The sequence below is a fragment of the Sabethes cyaneus genome, chromosome 2, assembly GCF_943734655.1.
Source record: "Sabethes cyaneus chromosome 2, idSabCyanKW18_F2, whole genome shotgun sequence".
In the NCBI taxonomy this organism is placed as follows: domain Eukaryota; kingdom Metazoa; phylum Arthropoda; class Insecta; order Diptera; family Culicidae; genus Sabethes; species Sabethes cyaneus.
The window spans coordinates 27,320,180-27,339,694 of NC_071354.1; the positions used below are offsets into that span (position 1 = coordinate 27,320,180).

Below are 19,515 nucleotides of genomic sequence, written 5' to 3' on the forward strand. Positions count from 1 at the left end.
GAAAACAAAAAAAACTGCAAACAGGCGACGAAAAGATAACAAATATACGTATATAGAAAGAGACAATGAAAGTACGATGAAAAGGCAATGAATAGATAACATTTTTGTTGCAATAAAAACATGGCAAAAAAGTGACAAAAAGACAACAAACAAATACGGCGAAACTACCACAAGAGGCGATAAAAGATGACAAAAAAACGAAAAAAAGTGACGCCAAAGACGCCAAAATACCATAATAAAAGACGACAAAAAGCTCTTGAAAAAAATACAAAATTCTTAAAATAAAGGTCAAAAATATACAAATCAAAAGATGGCAAAAGACTATGAAAAGACGACAACAATACAAAGAGCTGATAAAATAAGAATGCCTGCAAATAGACAGCAAAAATACAACGAAGAAGCACTGAAACGACAGCGATACGACGACGGACTGATGACGAAAAAGTGATGACAAGCAGGCCAAGGGACGATAAAAACAAGACAAAAGACGATGAAAAAATGCCGAAAAACGTCAAAGAAGCAACAAAAAGTGTCAACAAGGAAATAGAAACCCACAACAAAACTAAACAGACGCAGAAAAGGTGGCATTGACGACACAAAACGGCAAAATAGCGACAAGAAACGCTGAAAAAAATCACAAATGACGGCGTTTGCGGCGTTAGAACGGCAGAAGTCGCCGTAAAAAGACAAAAAATTCTAAAAAAAGGCAAAAAAAAATGCGAATGAAAAAATGACAAAAGTTTCATGAAAAGAAGACAAAAATACGATTAAGATGTGACAAAATGATAAAGAAAAGGCGTCGAAAAGACAACAATAAAATGCAAAAAGACGACAAAAGAACAACGGCAAATGAACAACAAAAAGACGACAAAGAGGTGGCGCAACGACAGTGAATAGACGACGGAAAGATGGTGAAAGAGTAGGTGCAAAGATGATGAAAACAAAACAAAATACGATGAAAAGATGCAACAAAAAGTGTCAAAAAAGATAATCAAAATCCACAAAAATACTAAACAGATGAAGAAAGGGCAATGAAGAGACGATGAAAAGACGGCGAAACAGTGACAAGAAACGTCGAAAAAGACCTCAAATGACGACAGAAAAAATGTCCTCAAGAGCAACCAAAAACGTCACAAAAAACAATAAAAAATGATAACGAATCGCTGAAAAGAGACAAAAAGAAGATGTAAACATGCTAGTGTTGCAAAAATAAGCAATAGCAAAAGGCGACAGAGTCATACAACATAAAAAAAACGAATAGTTAAAGACAACAGACGAAAAAACCAATACGACTAAAAATTAAAGATGAAAGACAGAAAAACGAAGACGAAGGGCGAAAGTTGAAAGATCAAGAAAATCGAGAGTGAACTTCCTTGAATAATTTAAACAATTTAGGTCAAATTATTAATTCATAAATTGATTCAATACAATATTTCCTCGAAATACAAAACAGAAGAACACTATTTTATAAAACAAACGAGATAAAATGGGTGAAATGAACCCAAATTCATCCGTGTAAAAAGTAACTCTAATATATTAGAAAACAGTACACATCGAAATTAATTTACACTTTTTATCATAACTGATAAACATGTAATGCTAAAAAAATCCATATGAAGTACAAATGTTGGTTGAAATTTCATACAAATTAAAATATGCTTAAATTTGGTTTCTTTCTTAATTTGGAAATGAAATATAAACCATTTTTCTTTGATGATAGAAGCACAGATGGTAAAACTATGGCTTTTTCTTCAGCAAAGTAACGCTGGATCTTAGAAATGGATCAAGTCCACCCGAAAAAAAATTTACATCAAATTTTGCAGTAAAAACAATGCATCTACAACAGTTTTTATTGTGAAACTTATGGTAAATTTAATGTAAAATGCCTCAAATTCAAATTTTATTAATATTTTTGTTTTTTATTTCACGCTAAAGAATTGACCATATTATATCATAAATTTACTGCCTTTTTTAATTATATTTTGTTTTTTCGCTAAAAAAATTACCATAAATCGACAATAACTTTTATTGTTTTTTTATTGTTTTTTTATTGTTAAGATACTTAACAACCCGTCATTTTTATGGTAGAATCTCTAAAAACCATGAAAGTTATGGTGGACGACAATAAGTTTGATAGTTTGGTTATCTTTTCTTGTTTATTGTTTTTACAGTATTTTGTATCTTACTGTTACCATATTTTTTATCTTCGTGTTATGGGGTTTTTTCCCGGGCACAGCAATCAAAAATAATAGACTAGCGTTTGAAAAATCCTTGTTAACGAACTCGGAACGATTTTTCTGTGTCTACTATATCGTACTGCACTTTACAAGTACCGTGGGGAAGATCATGATAGTGGAGGAACTAATTTCGTTGGTGCAGCAAGCAACGGATGGTAGTGGAACGGAAATTATTAGAATGAGCCCGGACAAGTTGGCCAGCTGTATGCATCAATTGATTGTTAAGATTTGAGATACGGAACAACTACCAGAGGAGTGAAAAGACGGGGTTATTTGACCCTATCTACAAGAAAGGCGATAAGCTGGATCGTGAGACCGAGCGATCACTATCCTGTAAGCCGTCTACAAAATGTCATCTTCCATTGAATGTCGCCAATAGCCAATAGATTTGTGGGAAGTGATCAGGCCGGCTACATGGAGGGTCAATCTACCACTGCCCCAATCTTCACCCTGCGACAGTCCAGAAGTGCCACGAATTCCGAGTCCTCACGCATCATTTGTTCATGGATTTCAAAGCCGCATATGATAGTGTAAACCGACAAAAGCAATGGAAAATTCTGGACGAAAACGGCTTTCCGAGTAAACTTACTAGACTTATCATGGCTACGATGGATGGAATCCAGTGCTTTGCGAGAATTTCGGGTGGATTGTCGAACGTCGAACGTCGCAGGGGGCTTCGACAAGGATACAAGAGGAGGAGATGGTCTTTCCTGTCTGCTATTCAACATGGCGCTTGAAGGTGTTATAATACGAGCGGTGATTGAAATGCGGGACACGATTCAATAAATTTACAGAAACACCTAAGATTACCAATTTCATTTAAACTTTACTCAGCTTAACACGTATGGCCGTAAACATTCTGCCGAGAATAAAAGAAAATTGTCAGTATTAATGAGAACAAAGATTTCTTTCTTGAGCTACGTCAAGATTAAAACAGGAAGAAAAACAATGCTGTGCATAAAATCTTGCTTAAATAATCGTAAAAAGAAACAATTTACGTCGCTCAAACCAAATCGCCACAAAACGCCGTATACGACCGATAGTAAATATCATAAAACGAAACCAATAAAACAAAACTCGTGTCGATCCGACGTTCGTACATATTACCGATACTTTGTGTTGTTTCAGATTCAGTACGAGTGCAGTACTTGAAACCATAATCGTTTTAGGGTAAAAGTTATGATGTCTCACTTCGTTTTCCCCCACTCCCAACATATCATTCAAACCTCATTTTGATCGACCGCCCCAAAAAATTACAAGATCAATCTTCTGTGCCAAATCGTTTTCCGTCAGCACAGCCGACAAGAAATAAGCCTAAAACATGACATGTCCCCTCTATCGTAAATACACACACTGAAGCAGTAGTCCGTAGTAGGTCCAGCCGGCTAGGCTGGCAACCATCAATCAATCAATTGATGGTTTTCGATGTTGGAGAAATTTGTTTGCATGCAATAAATAAAACAATTTCTACTCTTCAATTACTCTTCTGGTCGAGGAGGAGGAGGGGGCAAATGGAGTAAAGTGCAGGGTGATTTGCAAATTTGCTTGAATTTAAAAGATCGAGAAGCGTTAAAGATCTCTTAACTAATTGGTACTTTGAAGATATTAACATAAACTAGCAGTCAACGGGATTCAAATGCATAGTTTTATGCTTCCTGTGCCGCTCAATTTTATTGGCCTGTGTAATGTTTAGTGGTTGTCTAGACGTAATCGCCACTTTTCTCATAACTTTTAGTATATTATTTATTTTTTTATTGAGGTCGTAATGTGTGAAAGCAATACATTAGGGACAACATTATATTCCACTTCTAGGTTTACTACACATCAACCGAAAGTGGTCGAAATTTCACTTGCCCCACTCCGTTCATACGTGAAAATTAAGCGCACGCGAAGATCTTAAGTTTTAAGGGAGAATGATTAGCCTGCACTTGACTCAAAATCACTAATCGGCGAATGAATGGGAGAAATGGAAAATCTCGAAAAGAGAATGAAAGGCTACAGTTTCTGGGGCACTACTGGTGGTTGCAGTGTTGAGAAATTGAGGCTAAGGAAGAGGACGCCAAAAAGCCTTTCTAACTACTATTTTTAAGCTCTTAATTGGGTAAATCAAAGCGAACTAGCTCATCCGTCACAGTCTAATCGAGAAGCATTCTGCTGTGTGATTTGGTTTCCCCGAATTTACGACAAATGTATGGGCCTTAAAGCTTACGGCCAATGAACTTCGTTTGTGCTACCATAATTAGCACATTTGCCGACGAAATTGATTCGAAATTAAAACCGGATTCAACCAAGACGAAAAGTTATTAATCGTATCGAATGATCCAGTTTTCAGTAACAAATTTAACTTTTTGTTGTAAAAACAACTTTTTGCTGCGGACTTTAAACTAAACCACGGTAGTAAAACGTAATAGTCTGACGCTAGTAGCACACACCTTTACACGGTCTCAGTGTGACAGCAGAGCTGAAATTCCGCTGAAACTGTGTGTTGTAAACAACAAAGATTTCGGCGAGATCCGGTTGAGGACAAACGACAGACACAGCCAGAGCAACCAACCTCTATGCTACTTTAACTTATGCTAGCTACGAAAGTCCGCGATGCGAAAGTACGAAATTTCGGCCTGACACTGAACTGTTAATTGCCGAAAGCTCACATAAATAAAGATGGTACCGGGCAATAAAAGTTAACCGAAACATACACGGCATAAGGCTTTTTTTCTGCCGAATTCAGTCGTCTCCTTTGTACGTGATGCGGAAAAAGTATGCAAGAAAATACTCGAAAAGCAAAAAATGACTCCATCAAGGGAGCAGAAAGAAAGCCAGTGAAAGAAAGGCAGTGGAAAATATTCGCTGGCTGAGCGAATATTTCTGTCGACATTCCGTGCGCTTGTTGGTGCGGGTAAATTCCATGTTGAATGTCTTTTATAATGGCTCTTTTAAATTTCTTACATTAGGTATTACTATGTGTATTTTCTTCATTATTATGTATTAATTGCCTTCTAATTGTTGGCATGTTACATATTAAACAAAGCCACCATTCAATATTTGCTTTTCTAAATGGTTTGCCAAGTCAAGATAAGAAATTGCATAAGATAGAGAAAAGAGTAACTTGGGGCAAAAAAATAACTTTTAGCAAACTATCCTCAAAAACTGAAAACAAACCGAAAGAAGATTACCAGATAAATATCACATAAAGTAACAACCATACTTAAACCACATACATAAATTGTGTTAATGATCGGTTTAATAAATTAACAACTATACGAATGACACATCAAGATTGTGTCACCGCCAATTTGTTGATTAAATCGTGCAAACACGGTTGCTACTGCTGCTGACGCGTACTCGGCTCGGGTGGCACGTACAAATAACAGGTTCTCGCTCGCGAGATATCCGTCTAAGCCTTGCAACGCTAGCTAGCCTAGCTAGCCCCAATTCCGTGACTTAGTTTTACGTAAAGTCCAAAAGTCCAACAAATGTTACGGCTTAGATTCGCGAACGAAATATGACTTGCGCTTTTTAATTCCGCTGTATGGAAATGATAAGCAAATATGGATAAAATATTTTCATATGTAAACACGGAACGTTGGGGCCATCAAAGCGTGAGTGAGTCCATCACACGGTGACAAAGTTCGCTTCGAAATTTCGACTCATTCGCAGCGAATGTTGATAGACAAAAAGGGATTCCTCTAATTAGGGCTGATGTCAACAACGATATGATTTGAGATTTCGGTGTGTCACTGAAAATTATGTCATATTTCTAATTACCATAACAACATAAACTTAAGAACTAACAAGCCATACAGAACAAGGATTTGAAAGTCATACTGAGTTGACAAAATGCAGCTTCTTGCATATTTTAAGGAAATTCACGCGATTACGACACAGCTGGCAAACAGTGTTCCAGAATTCCTGGTAACGCGAGAAAAAAAAGAACATTCATGAGCTTAAGAGCCAGCACCCTCGCAAAAATTAATCTTCTGCTGATTTTTTTTCTATCTCCAAACACCTTCGACTATACAGAATAACACACAGAAAGCCTAACGAAAATCCCATTATCATCAACACTCAGCAGCAAAGTCATCATCGCAAGAAAAAGCAATTCTTCGGTCCAGTTTGTTCCTACCCATCATTCCAGCGAGGCCAACTCTACGTGAGGCAAATATCGGTGGAATATATAATTACGGCATCAGCCAGCATCCTGCAGCAGCAGCAGCAGCAACAAGTGCCCATCCCGTCCCGGATTGCTGGAGAGAAGGGAATACCACATCGCCGCTAGAGGAAGATATCAAAATCTCCCGTGGTTGCTGGGGTCGGCAGTGCTGCTGGTTTAATATATAAATGATATCCTTGGCTTCATTTTTAAATTAGAACTTGCTCATTAGCAGTGATTAAAATATTCACTCACAAGCAGGATAACAGTTGTGTCACTACTCCATCATATTCATATGGCAACTGGATTCTAGTAATCTGCTTTTATAAAGCGGAAGAAATCCATTTTTCCACTAAACAGAGAAAGTTGATAGGTTCTACGGTCTTTCTTCCCCGAAAAATGTTTATCCTCTCTCCCTGCAACATGACAAATATGACTCGTAACTTACGACTCGTAAGCAATATTGGCGCGAAACTTTAATGCAATAATAGGTTTATACTGAGATCATAGTAATGCCCAAATACATAACCTCGGTTATTTTATTTCTCTGTTGCTGGCTGGTTGCGCCATGAATTCAGTAATAACCTGTGGATCCACCAACTTTGGACGAGGTTAGAAAAACAGCAAGATAGCTGAAAAACAAAAAAATAGCTGGAAAGGACGGCATCCCCACCGAACTTTTAAATACTTATACTAAAGGTATGGACAGAGGACGAACTACCTAAGGACTGGTTAAAAGGTCTCAAACGTTGTTATTACAAAAAGGGCCAACGAACTCTCCCGCATCCTGTTTCTCAGCCTGAAGCCGTTGCAGAAAACCTTTGATGGCAAAGGCCAGTACGGTTTTCGAGAGGGACGCTCCAGCTGTTCACCTTGCGACAACCCCTTGCGATAAATTCCGGCAATTCAACTCTGTGCAGACGAATACCCATTCATCCATCACCATTTGTTTATAGACTTCCAGGCAGCGTACGATTCAGTTAAACGGACTGAACTACAGTGGATTAGGCTTGAACATGGTTTTCCAACAAAATTGATCAGGCTGATACGTGCTATCCTTGGTTTGTTGTTCAACATTGCTTTGGAAGGTGCTATTCCAAGGGCAGGCGCACAGATAAGCGGTACCATCATCAAGAAATCTCACATGCTTCTAGGGTTTGCGGACGACATCGATATCACCAGTGTCAACCTTAGAGGTGAATCGTAAGATCGTAAGGAGAAAGCTGCGAGGATAGGGCTAATCAGAAATTCTACCAAAACAAAGTATATGGTGATTAATAGAGAACGTGCGAGCCCACCGAGCGTTGGAACTGCGGTGGTGATAGATTGCTTGATCGTTCTTCACCAAACTTGGCACAAATGTTCCTTGACATAAGGGAATTTGAACTGAAGTGGTTGACAAAAGGGGGGGAGGCCCTAATTTCGAAGCGCCAGGACGGTTCTTCATCAAACATAATACACATGTCCCTTGCCATAGGAGAATCAACACTGGGGGGTTCACAAAAGGCGGGATCTCTAACAAGGGGGAGGTCTAAATAAGTAAAAAGTGTTGCGTTTCTCTTGCATTTAGACCGATTGCAGTTGTGCAGATGACTGTGAGAAGAGAGGGAGGTTCAACCGAGATAAAAAACTTTGTTTCGTTTCCGTTATGGAGATTTTCATAGAGCAGACAGAAGGGTGAGCTGACTGGAAAGGAGGGGGAGGGACAAGGAACTTGAGTATGAGTGTTTGTTCAGCCATAATTCCATAACGCCTGAACGGTTCTTCATCAAACGTCGTTTGTCAAACAATTGCAAATCTCTAGAACCTTTCCTTACAAAGTTATCGCTTTTAGCTCGTTAAGTTAAGGAAAAATTCAGCTTAAATAAGCGATAACTTTGTAAGGAAAGGTCCTAGAGATTTGCAACCTTCTGCAAAAACATGTGTTTTGAGTCTTTAAATAATCGTCCAGAACCATACACTCTTGTAAAATGCCACCAACATACGCTAAATATGAAAAACTTATTTTTAAAAAGAATTCCAAGGAAAATGCTCTATAGCTCTGCACTCGATAGAGATAGAAATGTCATTTCTCCAGCAAAATTGTTTACTTTATATTTTCTATAACTTTGCCGAAGAAATCATGTGTCTATCTACTAACACAAAAAAAATGAACGTGTATCGAACCTTTCGCGAACGTAAAACACATAAAACGTGTGCTTGCCGTACTCTTATTTGGGTGGCTGGGGACAAGCTTATAGTACTCGACCTACCCAGCTAGCACCAAATCGTACATCTATAACCGAAAATTATCGTAAATAACTCATAACAAATTCGGAATGTTTCTGCTTCGTCGTAATTGCCTATTCCCGTCCTATCCAACACAAATTATTAAAAATATCAGCATTTTTATGACACAATGCAAAACTAGTTATTCCCTAATATTTTAGTTTGTTGTCTATCATACGCGATCAATCAAAGTGAGCTGAGATCTATTTAAATGCTTTTTATCATTAATGAAGTTCTACCAGCCAAATTTCCTACGTTTTTTCGTGCGACGAAGAAGAACATGTCGACTAATCGTTTTTATTTCCGTCATTCATAAATGAAAATAACTCACGCAAGGCATTGTCGTTATTCCACAGCCAGGAAAACTTGCCTGACCTGCAGAAATTTTGCAGAATAACATTTGCCATGCCGTCCTACACAAACACATGCGCGTTAGCTTCATAAACATTGTTTTGATGTTTAGTTCGGACGATGAAAAATTTTGATGGACGAATTTTAAAACGGTACGACAAATTTGAGAAATAAAGTCAGTTGCGATAATAATATCAATAATATGCTTTAATAATCGCTTTTTAGTGATTTCAAAGTTCACGGATCGGAAGGTAAGTGTGTTTTAGTCAAATCAGCACAAGAACTTTTGGAGTATTCATTAAATCTACCCAACAAATGATGAAAATTAGAATGGCTTTACTTATTACGACGGGAATTAGAAATAAACCCTAACTAAATCTTAATAAAGTCCTCCCTCCCGAGTTGATTTTCAGTCATATATAATCATAATAGCTGACATACATACGATATTCAGCACAAAATCGTATAGCAATACGGAGCGGGTCGGGCTTAATCGGATATTGTCGTATATTATTACTTATATCGATTAAATGCGTATGTTTATTCCTCATCACGTATATCGCCTCCAAAATAGCACGGATATGGCAATTTTGCGCATCAAATACGATTTATTAGAATGTATATATGTACGTAATGCTGATTTTTTACTTTTATATACATATCAAAATGCTAACTGGGCAAGCTTTAAGACGAAGCGCTGATTTCATAAATCCGCTTGCCCCATTTTACCCCATGGGCTCGTGAAGCTATGGAAATTTAAAGCTTGAATATGCCCTAACTCAGCAAGTAAAGGTCCAAGAGATTTACGGTCTTCTGCAAAAACGTGTATTTTGAGAGCTTCGATAATTGCCAAGAACATTATATTCTTGTAAAATGCAACTAACAAAAGCTAAGTATGAAAAACCAGTTTTTAATGAAGTTTTAAACAATATGGCCTATAGTTCAACACTCGATAAAGATAGAAATTTTATTTCTTCAGCAAAGTTGCTTGTTTTTACAATATTTACAACTCTGCTAAAGAAACTATGTCTATGTTTCCTAACACAAAAAGTTATTTTTTTATTTCCATTATAGTAAACGATGACTGACCATTGACAGTTTTAGATTAAGGGGGATATTCATACGAACAAAAGTGCGGAAGAGCATAAATGATAAAATGAAAACAAGACACTAGGAAAAAAGTTCTACTTCTCGTCCTTTTGGACTACCGTGCAACGGGGGAGCGTTTCTCGTGCATTTGGAACGATAGTAGTTGTACAAGTGCCTGGATTTCCGAAGGGGGAAATAGCGTGGCCATTGACAAGGGGGAGGTTCCAAAACGTAAAAAAGGCTTTATGTCGATTTATAGGGATTACCTAGAAAAAAACAGATTTACAATTGACTAGGGAACAACAGAAGGGGAACTGACAAAGGGAGTAGACACATTCAAATAAAGAAACAGGGTTTTGTTTCTTGCATTATGATTATTTTCGTTACAAAAACAGACTGAGAGAAAAAGGAGCCTCGAGTAGGATCGGGCAATCAGCTAGTATTACAATGTTTTCATCATGCGCCCGTTATCTTCTTTCAAAAACAAGAATTCGGCAGCATTTTAAAAAAAATATTCGGCGAAATTTACCAATTTTTTTTTATTTTGAAAACTAAGACCTCTAGAATAAAATGACTTACTTGAAACAATTTTTATGAATAGTAGTTATGATAATTTTAGACTGTTTCTTACCTAGCGCTCGTTCAAATAATTATTTTTGAATGAATATCAAATCTTGAACCTCTTTTATGTTAAAATACAGGCCCACAGCCCACCATTATGGGTATTGTGAGACTGCCATAGGACCAATATTTATTCATTCGAAAGGCACAATCTTTCATATCGTGCCGGAATAGTACATAGGACAGTTGTGTAATGATCAATACAGCAATTAAACCTTTATAAAACTCAATTAAGGGAGTTGGGAGTGATAATACCCATCCGAAAAAAGTAATTCATCGGTCAGCTGTCGGAGTTCAGTTGGGACGCACACTGTAAGGTACTAAGAGAACCCCCATTGGCACTGATCCAATCGTGACCCCCAGGACTGTTTTGTGCCATCAATCTCATTCCGATCCTATAGTTGGAGTCGTAGCAGGGGTCTCTCGCCCTACATCTCCGTGTATACGTGAATATTTCAGATTTCCCTACCTTGAAATGTCTTTTGTATCTTTTAATAGCGGTTGGTTTTTGGAGTTCTGCGACGGATTCCCGTTATAAATATGGTACACTAGCTGATTGGTTTCGAGGGTTGGGAGGCGGATGCGACTCTATGGTTCAAAGCTTTTGTCCACTACCGCGAACGCCAACGTCGTGCTGCGCTCAATTGACCATGTAGACCTATCTTGGGACAGTGAATAAATGCCAGGGGGATGGAAGATAAAATTTGTTCCGTGGATCGAGCCGTGATAACAACTGGTGGTCCGAGATTTGTCTTCCTATTGGCCTGACGAGATCTCCACTTCTTCATTATACTACATTTTACAAGTCAAGGGAAGAAGTACAAAATGTCAAGGGCAAAGCACATTTACAAATTCTATCTGTCTAACATTTTTCCTCTCATCATGATCATAATACACTAGAATACACTCGTTTTACGTCCATTCGTTTTACTTGATTTCGTTTTAGGTAACCTTTTTTACGTTCAAATTTCGAATTAACGTCCTCTCGTTTTACGTTCAAAATTGAAATTAACGTCGTCGTCAAAAATCATCAGGTGGTTTTAGAAATTTCGACCACTCTAAGGTCCACTTTTTTACGTCCAACATTTGAGTTAACGTCTCGTTTTACGTCCAAAATTTGAATTAACGTTCTCTTTTTTTACGACCGATTTTTTACGTCCAAATTTGAATTAATGTCCTCTCGTTTTACGTCCAAAATTTGAATGAACGTCCTCTTGTTTTACGTCCGAAATTTGAATTAACGTCCTCTCGTTTTACGTCCAAAATTGGAATTAACGTCCATTTTTTTACGTCCAAATTTGAATTAATGTCCTCTCGTTTTACGTCTAAAATCCTCTCTCTAAAATGTCCTCTTGTTTTACGTCCGAAATTTGAATTAACGTCCTCTCGTTTTACGACCAAAATTGGAATTAACGTCGTCGTCAAAAATCATCAGGTGATTTTAGAAAATTCGTCCACTTTAACGTCCACTTTTTTACGTCCGAAATGTGAATTAACATCCTCTCCTCTTACGTCCAAAATTTGAATTAACGTTCTCTTTTTTTACGTCCCCCCAATAGCGGACGTAAACCAGACTTGAGTGTATTTAAAAGATGACATCCCGGCCTTGGGCAGAGAGATCTCTCTCAGTCAGTTCGTGGAGTCCGCGCAGCGCCGGAACGTCTTCGCTCTACGTTCTACATTGAAATGAGTAAATTGTTCCAAATAATTCTGTTACTACAAATAATCGATATTTTTCCGTTTGCTAAATGAAAGTTCGCGAGCCCTCAGGCTTCAACTCGCTGCAAAATAATATACGGGATTCTGCCAAGGGGTGCGCGAAAAACTTGATAAATAATTACTATCGGTCATTTGGACACTAGCAAACAAAACCTGAAATGAAACTGTTCCTGCTATAAAAGGGACCTCTCAAAAGTTTTACGAAAGAGATTAATAGTATCGTATAGATCTTGGCTCAGACTGTATTTCAAGGCATAGGTTTGTGCAATTCATCAATAAAATGGATTATTCAGATTCAACTTGATAGGAACTATTCTTGGCGCAATTTTGATTAAAACAATCTGAAGAATTTAGTCAATAGTAGTTAGTTTTGAACCATAAATTGGTGGAAAATACTCAAATAAGATACAGAATATCTTCTCAGAATACAAATTTTAATGCTTTGAATGGATTCTGAGCAGTTCCCAATTAGAAATAGGTTGGTTCAACCTATTTTCAATCATTTAAAGTTTCCTCAGCAGATAAATGTGCTATTTCTTGCGAATCGAGTCGTTTGTTTAGCTTTAAACCTTATTGGTCTCGGAGTGCTAAGATAAAAAGTAATCCATTAACATCTGCATGAGGTAAGACAACTCAAGCTTTTGGCTCAAACACAACCCTAAACAGCGAAAAAAATAATCAAATCCGACATCACTGGATGCGATCGATCATCATAAAACATCATTATACATGCATACGGCGGATGTCAATTTGCGGCTATGAAGCTGGCGCGAACTTTGGCGAACATCATCATCTTCGCCGCGCCAGCATCAGCAGCGTAGCGGCAGCCAGCCACACGAAGGGCGGCAGCCACGAGAAGACGAGAGGCGAAAGGTGAGGTGGTGGTGTGTACTTACATTATTTGTCTGCACATCGATGATTACGTAAATCAGCAGAACGATTTCCTTCTCGTCGGAGCCAAGTGCCGCACCGTTATAGCCGCCTGTCGCCACATACAGTGACACCACATGTCCCGGAACTAGCATCTTGGGTTCCGCTTCTGATGCTGCTGATCCAGCTCCTGGCGCGGTGATCAGCACTTTCGAACTTTTGTTCGGTGCGGTCGAACTTGGTCGGAACAGCAACGAACGAACTCAACGGCTTTGAATGCTTTTTATCTCCTTCGCTGGTGGTGCCTATCTCTTACTCGCTCGGGTGTATTTGTAAGGCGTTGTTTTTTCTGCGGTTATTCCTTGCAGCTATTTGTGTACACTTTTTCTTCTTCTTTCACTTAATACACCTCACGTTCAAGTACGCGCCGTTAGGAATGAGGTTGAGCGGCGAGCTTTTCTTTTCACCTGATTTTCACCGAAATCCAGCGCGAAGATGGACGAAGGTAGAAAACCTTCAAAACTAATCTTCCTGCTTTGCAGGTGGTTTCTTTAACACATTTGCTTGGTCGATGCTACCGAGAGATCGCCTTTTTATAGCTACTTTGTTTAATTACTTTTCTCTTCTTCGGTTTCGGGGTCCGAACCTGGTAATCACAGAACTCGTATTAACTGTGTAGTACCTTACAAACTACCAAAACTTTAATTGCACTTGAACTTTTTTTTTCGTTTGCCGTGCACTGCACTTTCGATAGTGTTTGTGATTAATTTAAATACAACCTGAGAACAAGCGGCGCCCTTCTTTCCAGGCTGAGTTCACGCCAAGTCCCAAGAACACGAACGAGAATGAGTGCCAATGGCGTTGCACAATTTCTATTGTTTGCCGCAGGGCTCACGCACCGGCCGCGCTGGTGGTGGCTGCCGGTTGTCGTGGATTTTCGCGGTGATTCTAGCTGCTGGGCTAACTTGTAATGAGTAATTGTTCAGTATAAATAAACACGCTTATCGCCAACACCGCTGCTGCTGCTGGTGGTTCGCGGGGAATGTTAATCGGGCTTTTCTCACCGGCAGCGATCGGACTGGGACGGCAGGGGAACGGCAGAGCCTCGTCCGGGGCTTTATCTGTAAAAATAGGGAAAATAATGAGTGTGATTAGCGAGGAAAAAAGTAACAATCGGCTATCGGTACGGTTGTTGGACCCGAAAATAGATGATCAACCGTTACAAAAGTTAGGTGAAATGTACTATAACGTACACAGTATTTTTTTTGTCAATTTAATGTTTTCTAATATATGATAATTGTACGTACGCCCATAGAGAAAAAGTATTCATTAAAATGGTGAACTCTCTTCTCAATCTCAAGTAATCTGTTTCAACCGACCGGAGATTTATCCTAAAAAAAGAATTTAAAAAAACACATAACTGATCGCTATGCTTAAAATCAGCCCCATTCGACGATAAGATACGCTGGAACCAACTAGGATGGACGGATTAATTTTGAATTAACTTTGCAGCTTCAAAATACATAGTTGAATCATCAACGTCTGTCTTCTGCCGGCCGGGCAAGAGATTTTCAATCATGCCGAAGACCGTAAGCATCAATGAATGGATAATTCCAGCTTAATCGCGTAGTAAATCTGTTACGGATGATAATTGCACCAAATCAACGCTATTCATGCAACAAACCACGCCCAATCGACTGTTTATGTTTATGTAACTATTTGGCTTATTGGAAAAAAGGAACCAATGAATACAATAATATTTGCAAATGGTACACTGTTTTATGTTTTGATTTTTTCTTTGCCTAGTACACTTTGAAGGAAAGTGATTCCACCATAAAGTACCATTGCGATCAATGCACAATTATTGCAGACTGTAGACTTCATAGGAGATTAAACCCAACACCAGACAGGGCAGGGTTTTGATATAATACTTTCATTCGTAGTTGCGAAATATAAAACCAATACATTGAACAACCATCAACGATGAATTTGATCAACCATTACGAAGATAGAGTTTTATGGATGTCCAATTAGGATTTCAATCAAAACGTGGGCATCTATAGAAAGCCTGTGAATTGTACTGTACTGTGGCATAGGTATTTATGATACTTATATAAATTGCCATGCGGTAAAACATACGATAAGCTGAAGAAAAAAACAAAATTAATAGTAATTATAACAAAATCAGATTCCGGAAAGGAACAGTACTTAAACAAACCACTACTTCATGATAAAATTAAGGTAAATTAACCAGAACTGAGAAATTCAAGCGAAGTTAAATAAAAACCAAAGACACTTTTTAAGGCATAACTTAAAAATTAATAATTATGATCCTTAATCAATTGGGAAAACTAAAACGAAAAGCATATAGGGAATCCTGAGACAATTTAGCTAGCGAATCGAAAAAACCTAAATTAGAATACAATCATTAGATTAGATCTGTTGCTTGTGGGTAATACTCGTCCAGTTGGAACATTTTGCGCTTTTTCAGTTCATAAAAAAACATCCGAAAAATAACCCGACTGAAGCATAATTATTTTAGTAATCCTGGTTGAATGAAACAATTCCGCGTTTCTAACGGCAAAATCGCAAGATTGTACGATACTTGCAGGTGATCGAGAGTAAGACTTCATTGTCGGAACTCAGTTCAGTTCACGCACATGAACGGCCGGCACTGTAATATCTGGTGGCACTGATGGGATGCGTGAAATATGATGAATTTTCACGAAAGAATAAATATACCACTATTTATTAGGAACTACGACTACGAAGATTAGGAATTGGCGGTCAGGAAAAAATATTTTAGAAGAATTTTCATGAAAAAAAGCTTTAAGATGTTTGGTTTATGAGATATAAACTTTCCAAATAACTAAAAATGAATGAGAAAAAATGAGAATTTTTGGCCATAATTGGCGATCTAATATATTAATATTTTTTGAAACGATGGTTCTACAATCGATGAAGAGACGGTAGAGGAAAGAAATGAAATTTTTTGGTGAAGGAGGGGAAGAGCGGAAGAGTGAGGAGAGGGGGGGGGGGGGGGCATATTGATAGCTATGCTTAACAAGTAGTCCTTTTGACTCCTACCTTTTGTCCAATGCTGGAAGATGCATAAACCAAGCTATAATCTGAGATTATAACCGGATTCGAACCCACAACACCCGCCAGGGCATATGGTTCGCTGGTACTAGTACCTTTGAACCATAGAGGCGCTGGACAAAAGGAGTCTGCAAAACCCATTTATCAAGATAGCGACGCATATGGTTGGGTTATAGACACAAATTGTGCCTCTTCCTACGTCAAGCAAATTTCTCGAATATTTTCGAGCAAACATATGTTGTTTGAGTATTGGGCATGTGAACAACATAGTTAAGAGTGCGTAGGACCGAAAAAGTACATTTTGCTCATTTTGGTTTTTACGTCAACTATGCATCCATCCATGACTAGCTCTCCGGGTGTCACAGGTTTCAGACAGTTTTTTAACTTGTTTTCTTTCGTACAACAAAAAGGAGTTCAGCGTTAATGCTTCAGTTCTGCGAGTCAATACATCTCGAGTAGTGCATGCAGTTCTCACGATATTATCTTTAGGCCGATTTATAATAACGGGTGACAACTGAAATTTTGGAATTTTTTCGAGGCCCTTATGCTCAACAACAAACGAGCTCAGGGAGAAATGAGAGTGTGTATGTGTTAGCTCTTTCTCTCCTCTTTCTTTTAGTATTTTTTGTTTTGTCTATGCTTGCCAAGTTTTGCTTAAAATGGTGTCAAAACACGCATTCCGCGACCGCGTTGTACACTTCTACGAACTTCCACAGAAATCTCGGGAAAAAGTTTACGGTACAACCTTTAAAAAGCGAATATGTTTTGGCTTCGACTGTTTACCATATCCTAAGATGCCCAACAACTATTCGCAAGCAAGGCAGTGGAAGACCAGCCAAAATTATGGACGCAGAAGGACATTGTTCTCTTTCTCGTTTCTTCAGCAACAAGCCTTCTGGTTTGGCTATCAATTAAGATGCACCAGACGAACGCTTGAAGAGAATTTTGATCGTTTCTACAAAAACATCATGCAGATGGACAATACGTGTTTTGGTCGAATAGAGCACCAGCTCATTATGCCAAAAAAACACAATCGTTCCTTAATACCCATTCGATTCCATTTTTACCCGAAGACCACTACCTACCCGAAAAATCTGTCTCAGTGCGCCCAATCGAGGATTTCTTCGAGATTTTGAGTTGCTTGGTGTACAAAAATAACTGGAGAGCCACGAATTGCAAACAGTTAATTGATAGAATCAAGAGATGCATTCGCAAAGTTGACCTGACGGCCGTACAACGCTCCTGTTAGGACGTCAAACGAAAACTTCGCCGAACAGCCGATTACGGACCGTTTTCAAATGTACACTAATTTTTTTCAACAATGAATAATATATCTTTCATTTCGGTATATCAGATCTTCTTCATGTATCTTTGTCTTTTTTTGACAGCTTGAGAAAAAAAATTCCAAAATTTTAGTTGTCACCCGTTATAATCGGCCTTACAGCGATTACGATCACATTTGTCATTGTTTTCACCGCTCTGACCATGCGCTCCCATCATCCTCCCATGTAAAACGCCGAGGAAGGAATGAAGAACCCTTGGACCTCTACTAACCACAAATCTTGCTATGTCCATCTCACACAGGACTGGATAGATAAGCTATGTATAACTTCAAGATGCACTGCTCTTATCCAAAAGCATTCAACGAGAAATTAGCAGTCACTAACTTTTCGTCGGAGAGCCCAATTTTGGAAGCAATTTTAGAACCCAAAAGCGGAGTTCTGTTTATAGAAATGCATTCTCTATATTCTTCTTCCCAATCTGAACACAGCGAATATATTTCAATAAACAGTTTTTGTTTCAAACAAAAAAAACTGCTTTTGAAATTTGCAGAATCGATGATTATTACTTTCACCTTAAAAAGCACTAATCATCGTTTCACGATCCAGTATGGCGAAAACCACACGCATCTGCTGGACGAGACTCTACCTTCCTCTGTGGAGCTAGGAGTTTTGATCCTCGAAAACGGACGGAGTAGGATACGTCAACTTCACTAAACGATTGGAGAATTCAGCTACCTTTAAAAAAAGGTAAACCAATCTGGTAAAGCACACAATCGAGCTCTTAAATAATATTAACATTGTTGCTGAGTTCAGAAAACAAGGCGTTCTACATGATGCGACTCCATGAAGACTGGCGCGAATACCGAGTTCCTGTTCATCGATTTCAAAGCCGCATATGATAGTGTAAACCGACAAGAGCTATGGCAAATTTTGGACGAAAATGGCTTTCTGGGTAAGCTTACTAGACTTATCGTCGCTACGATGGATGAGATTCAGTGCTGTGTGAGAATCTCGGGTGGATTGTTGGACCCATTCGAATCTCGCAGGGGACTTCGACAAGGAGATGGTCTTTCTTGCCTGCTATTCAACATTGCGTTGGAAGGTGTTATAAGATGAGCGGCGATCGAAATGCGGGGCACGATTTTCAATAAATCCAGGTAATTTATCTGCTTGCTGACGACGTGGATGCTGTCGGCAGAACATTTGAGGCAGTGGAAGATCAGTACACCAGACTAAAACTGAGTTTGAGGTAGTCGACGAGTTCATACACTTTGGTTCACTGGCAACAGAGGACAACAAGATTTGACGTGAGATTTGGCGCGTAAAAGGCGTATTATCAGCGGAAGTCGGGTTTACTACGAACCCCACAAACACTTGCGGTGGATCAATCTGAGCCCCCGTACAAAGTGCACACTGTACAAAAACCCTAATTAGACCGGTTGTCCTTTACAGGCATGAAACGTGGACACTGCTAGAAGAGGACCTACGAGCACCCGGTGTTTTCGAACGGCGGGTGCTAAGAACTAACTTTGGCGGCGTGTAAGAACGGTGTATGGAGGCGGAAAATGAACCACGAGCAATGGCATTCGGCGACAAAGTTGTCCGTTGGTTACGATCGTATCTCACTGGTCGTCGACTGAATTTTCTGCTCCATCTGGAATTCCTCAAGGCAGCCCCCTAGGACCGTTGATATTCCTTCTAAACGTCAATGATGTGAATTTTAAACTGTAAGTTCACCGTTTGTCCTTCAATCGACTCAGCTCTATTGCCGATACCCGTGTGCTTCAGCAACAGTTAGACATTTTTGCAGATTGATGTTGGACAAACC

The 19,515-nt window shown here is 38.8% G+C and overlaps 1 protein-coding gene across 4 annotated transcripts in view; it reads right to left on the reverse strand.

The window, feature by feature from the left end:
• LOC128738028 (RNA-binding protein fusilli) overlaps positions 1-19,515 on the reverse strand; it is a 204,189-nt gene that overhangs the window by 167,670 nt on the left and 17,004 nt on the right. For all 4 annotated transcript variants that reach the window (XM_053832836.1, XM_053832837.1, XM_053832834.1 and 1 more), the window contains exon 2: positions 13,332-14,426. In XM_053832836.1, the coding sequence (XP_053688811.1) occupies positions 13,332-13,460 (129 nt within the window). In that variant the 5' untranslated portion in view covers positions 13,461-14,426. The remainder of the gene's footprint in view (positions 1-13,331; positions 14,427-19,515) is intronic.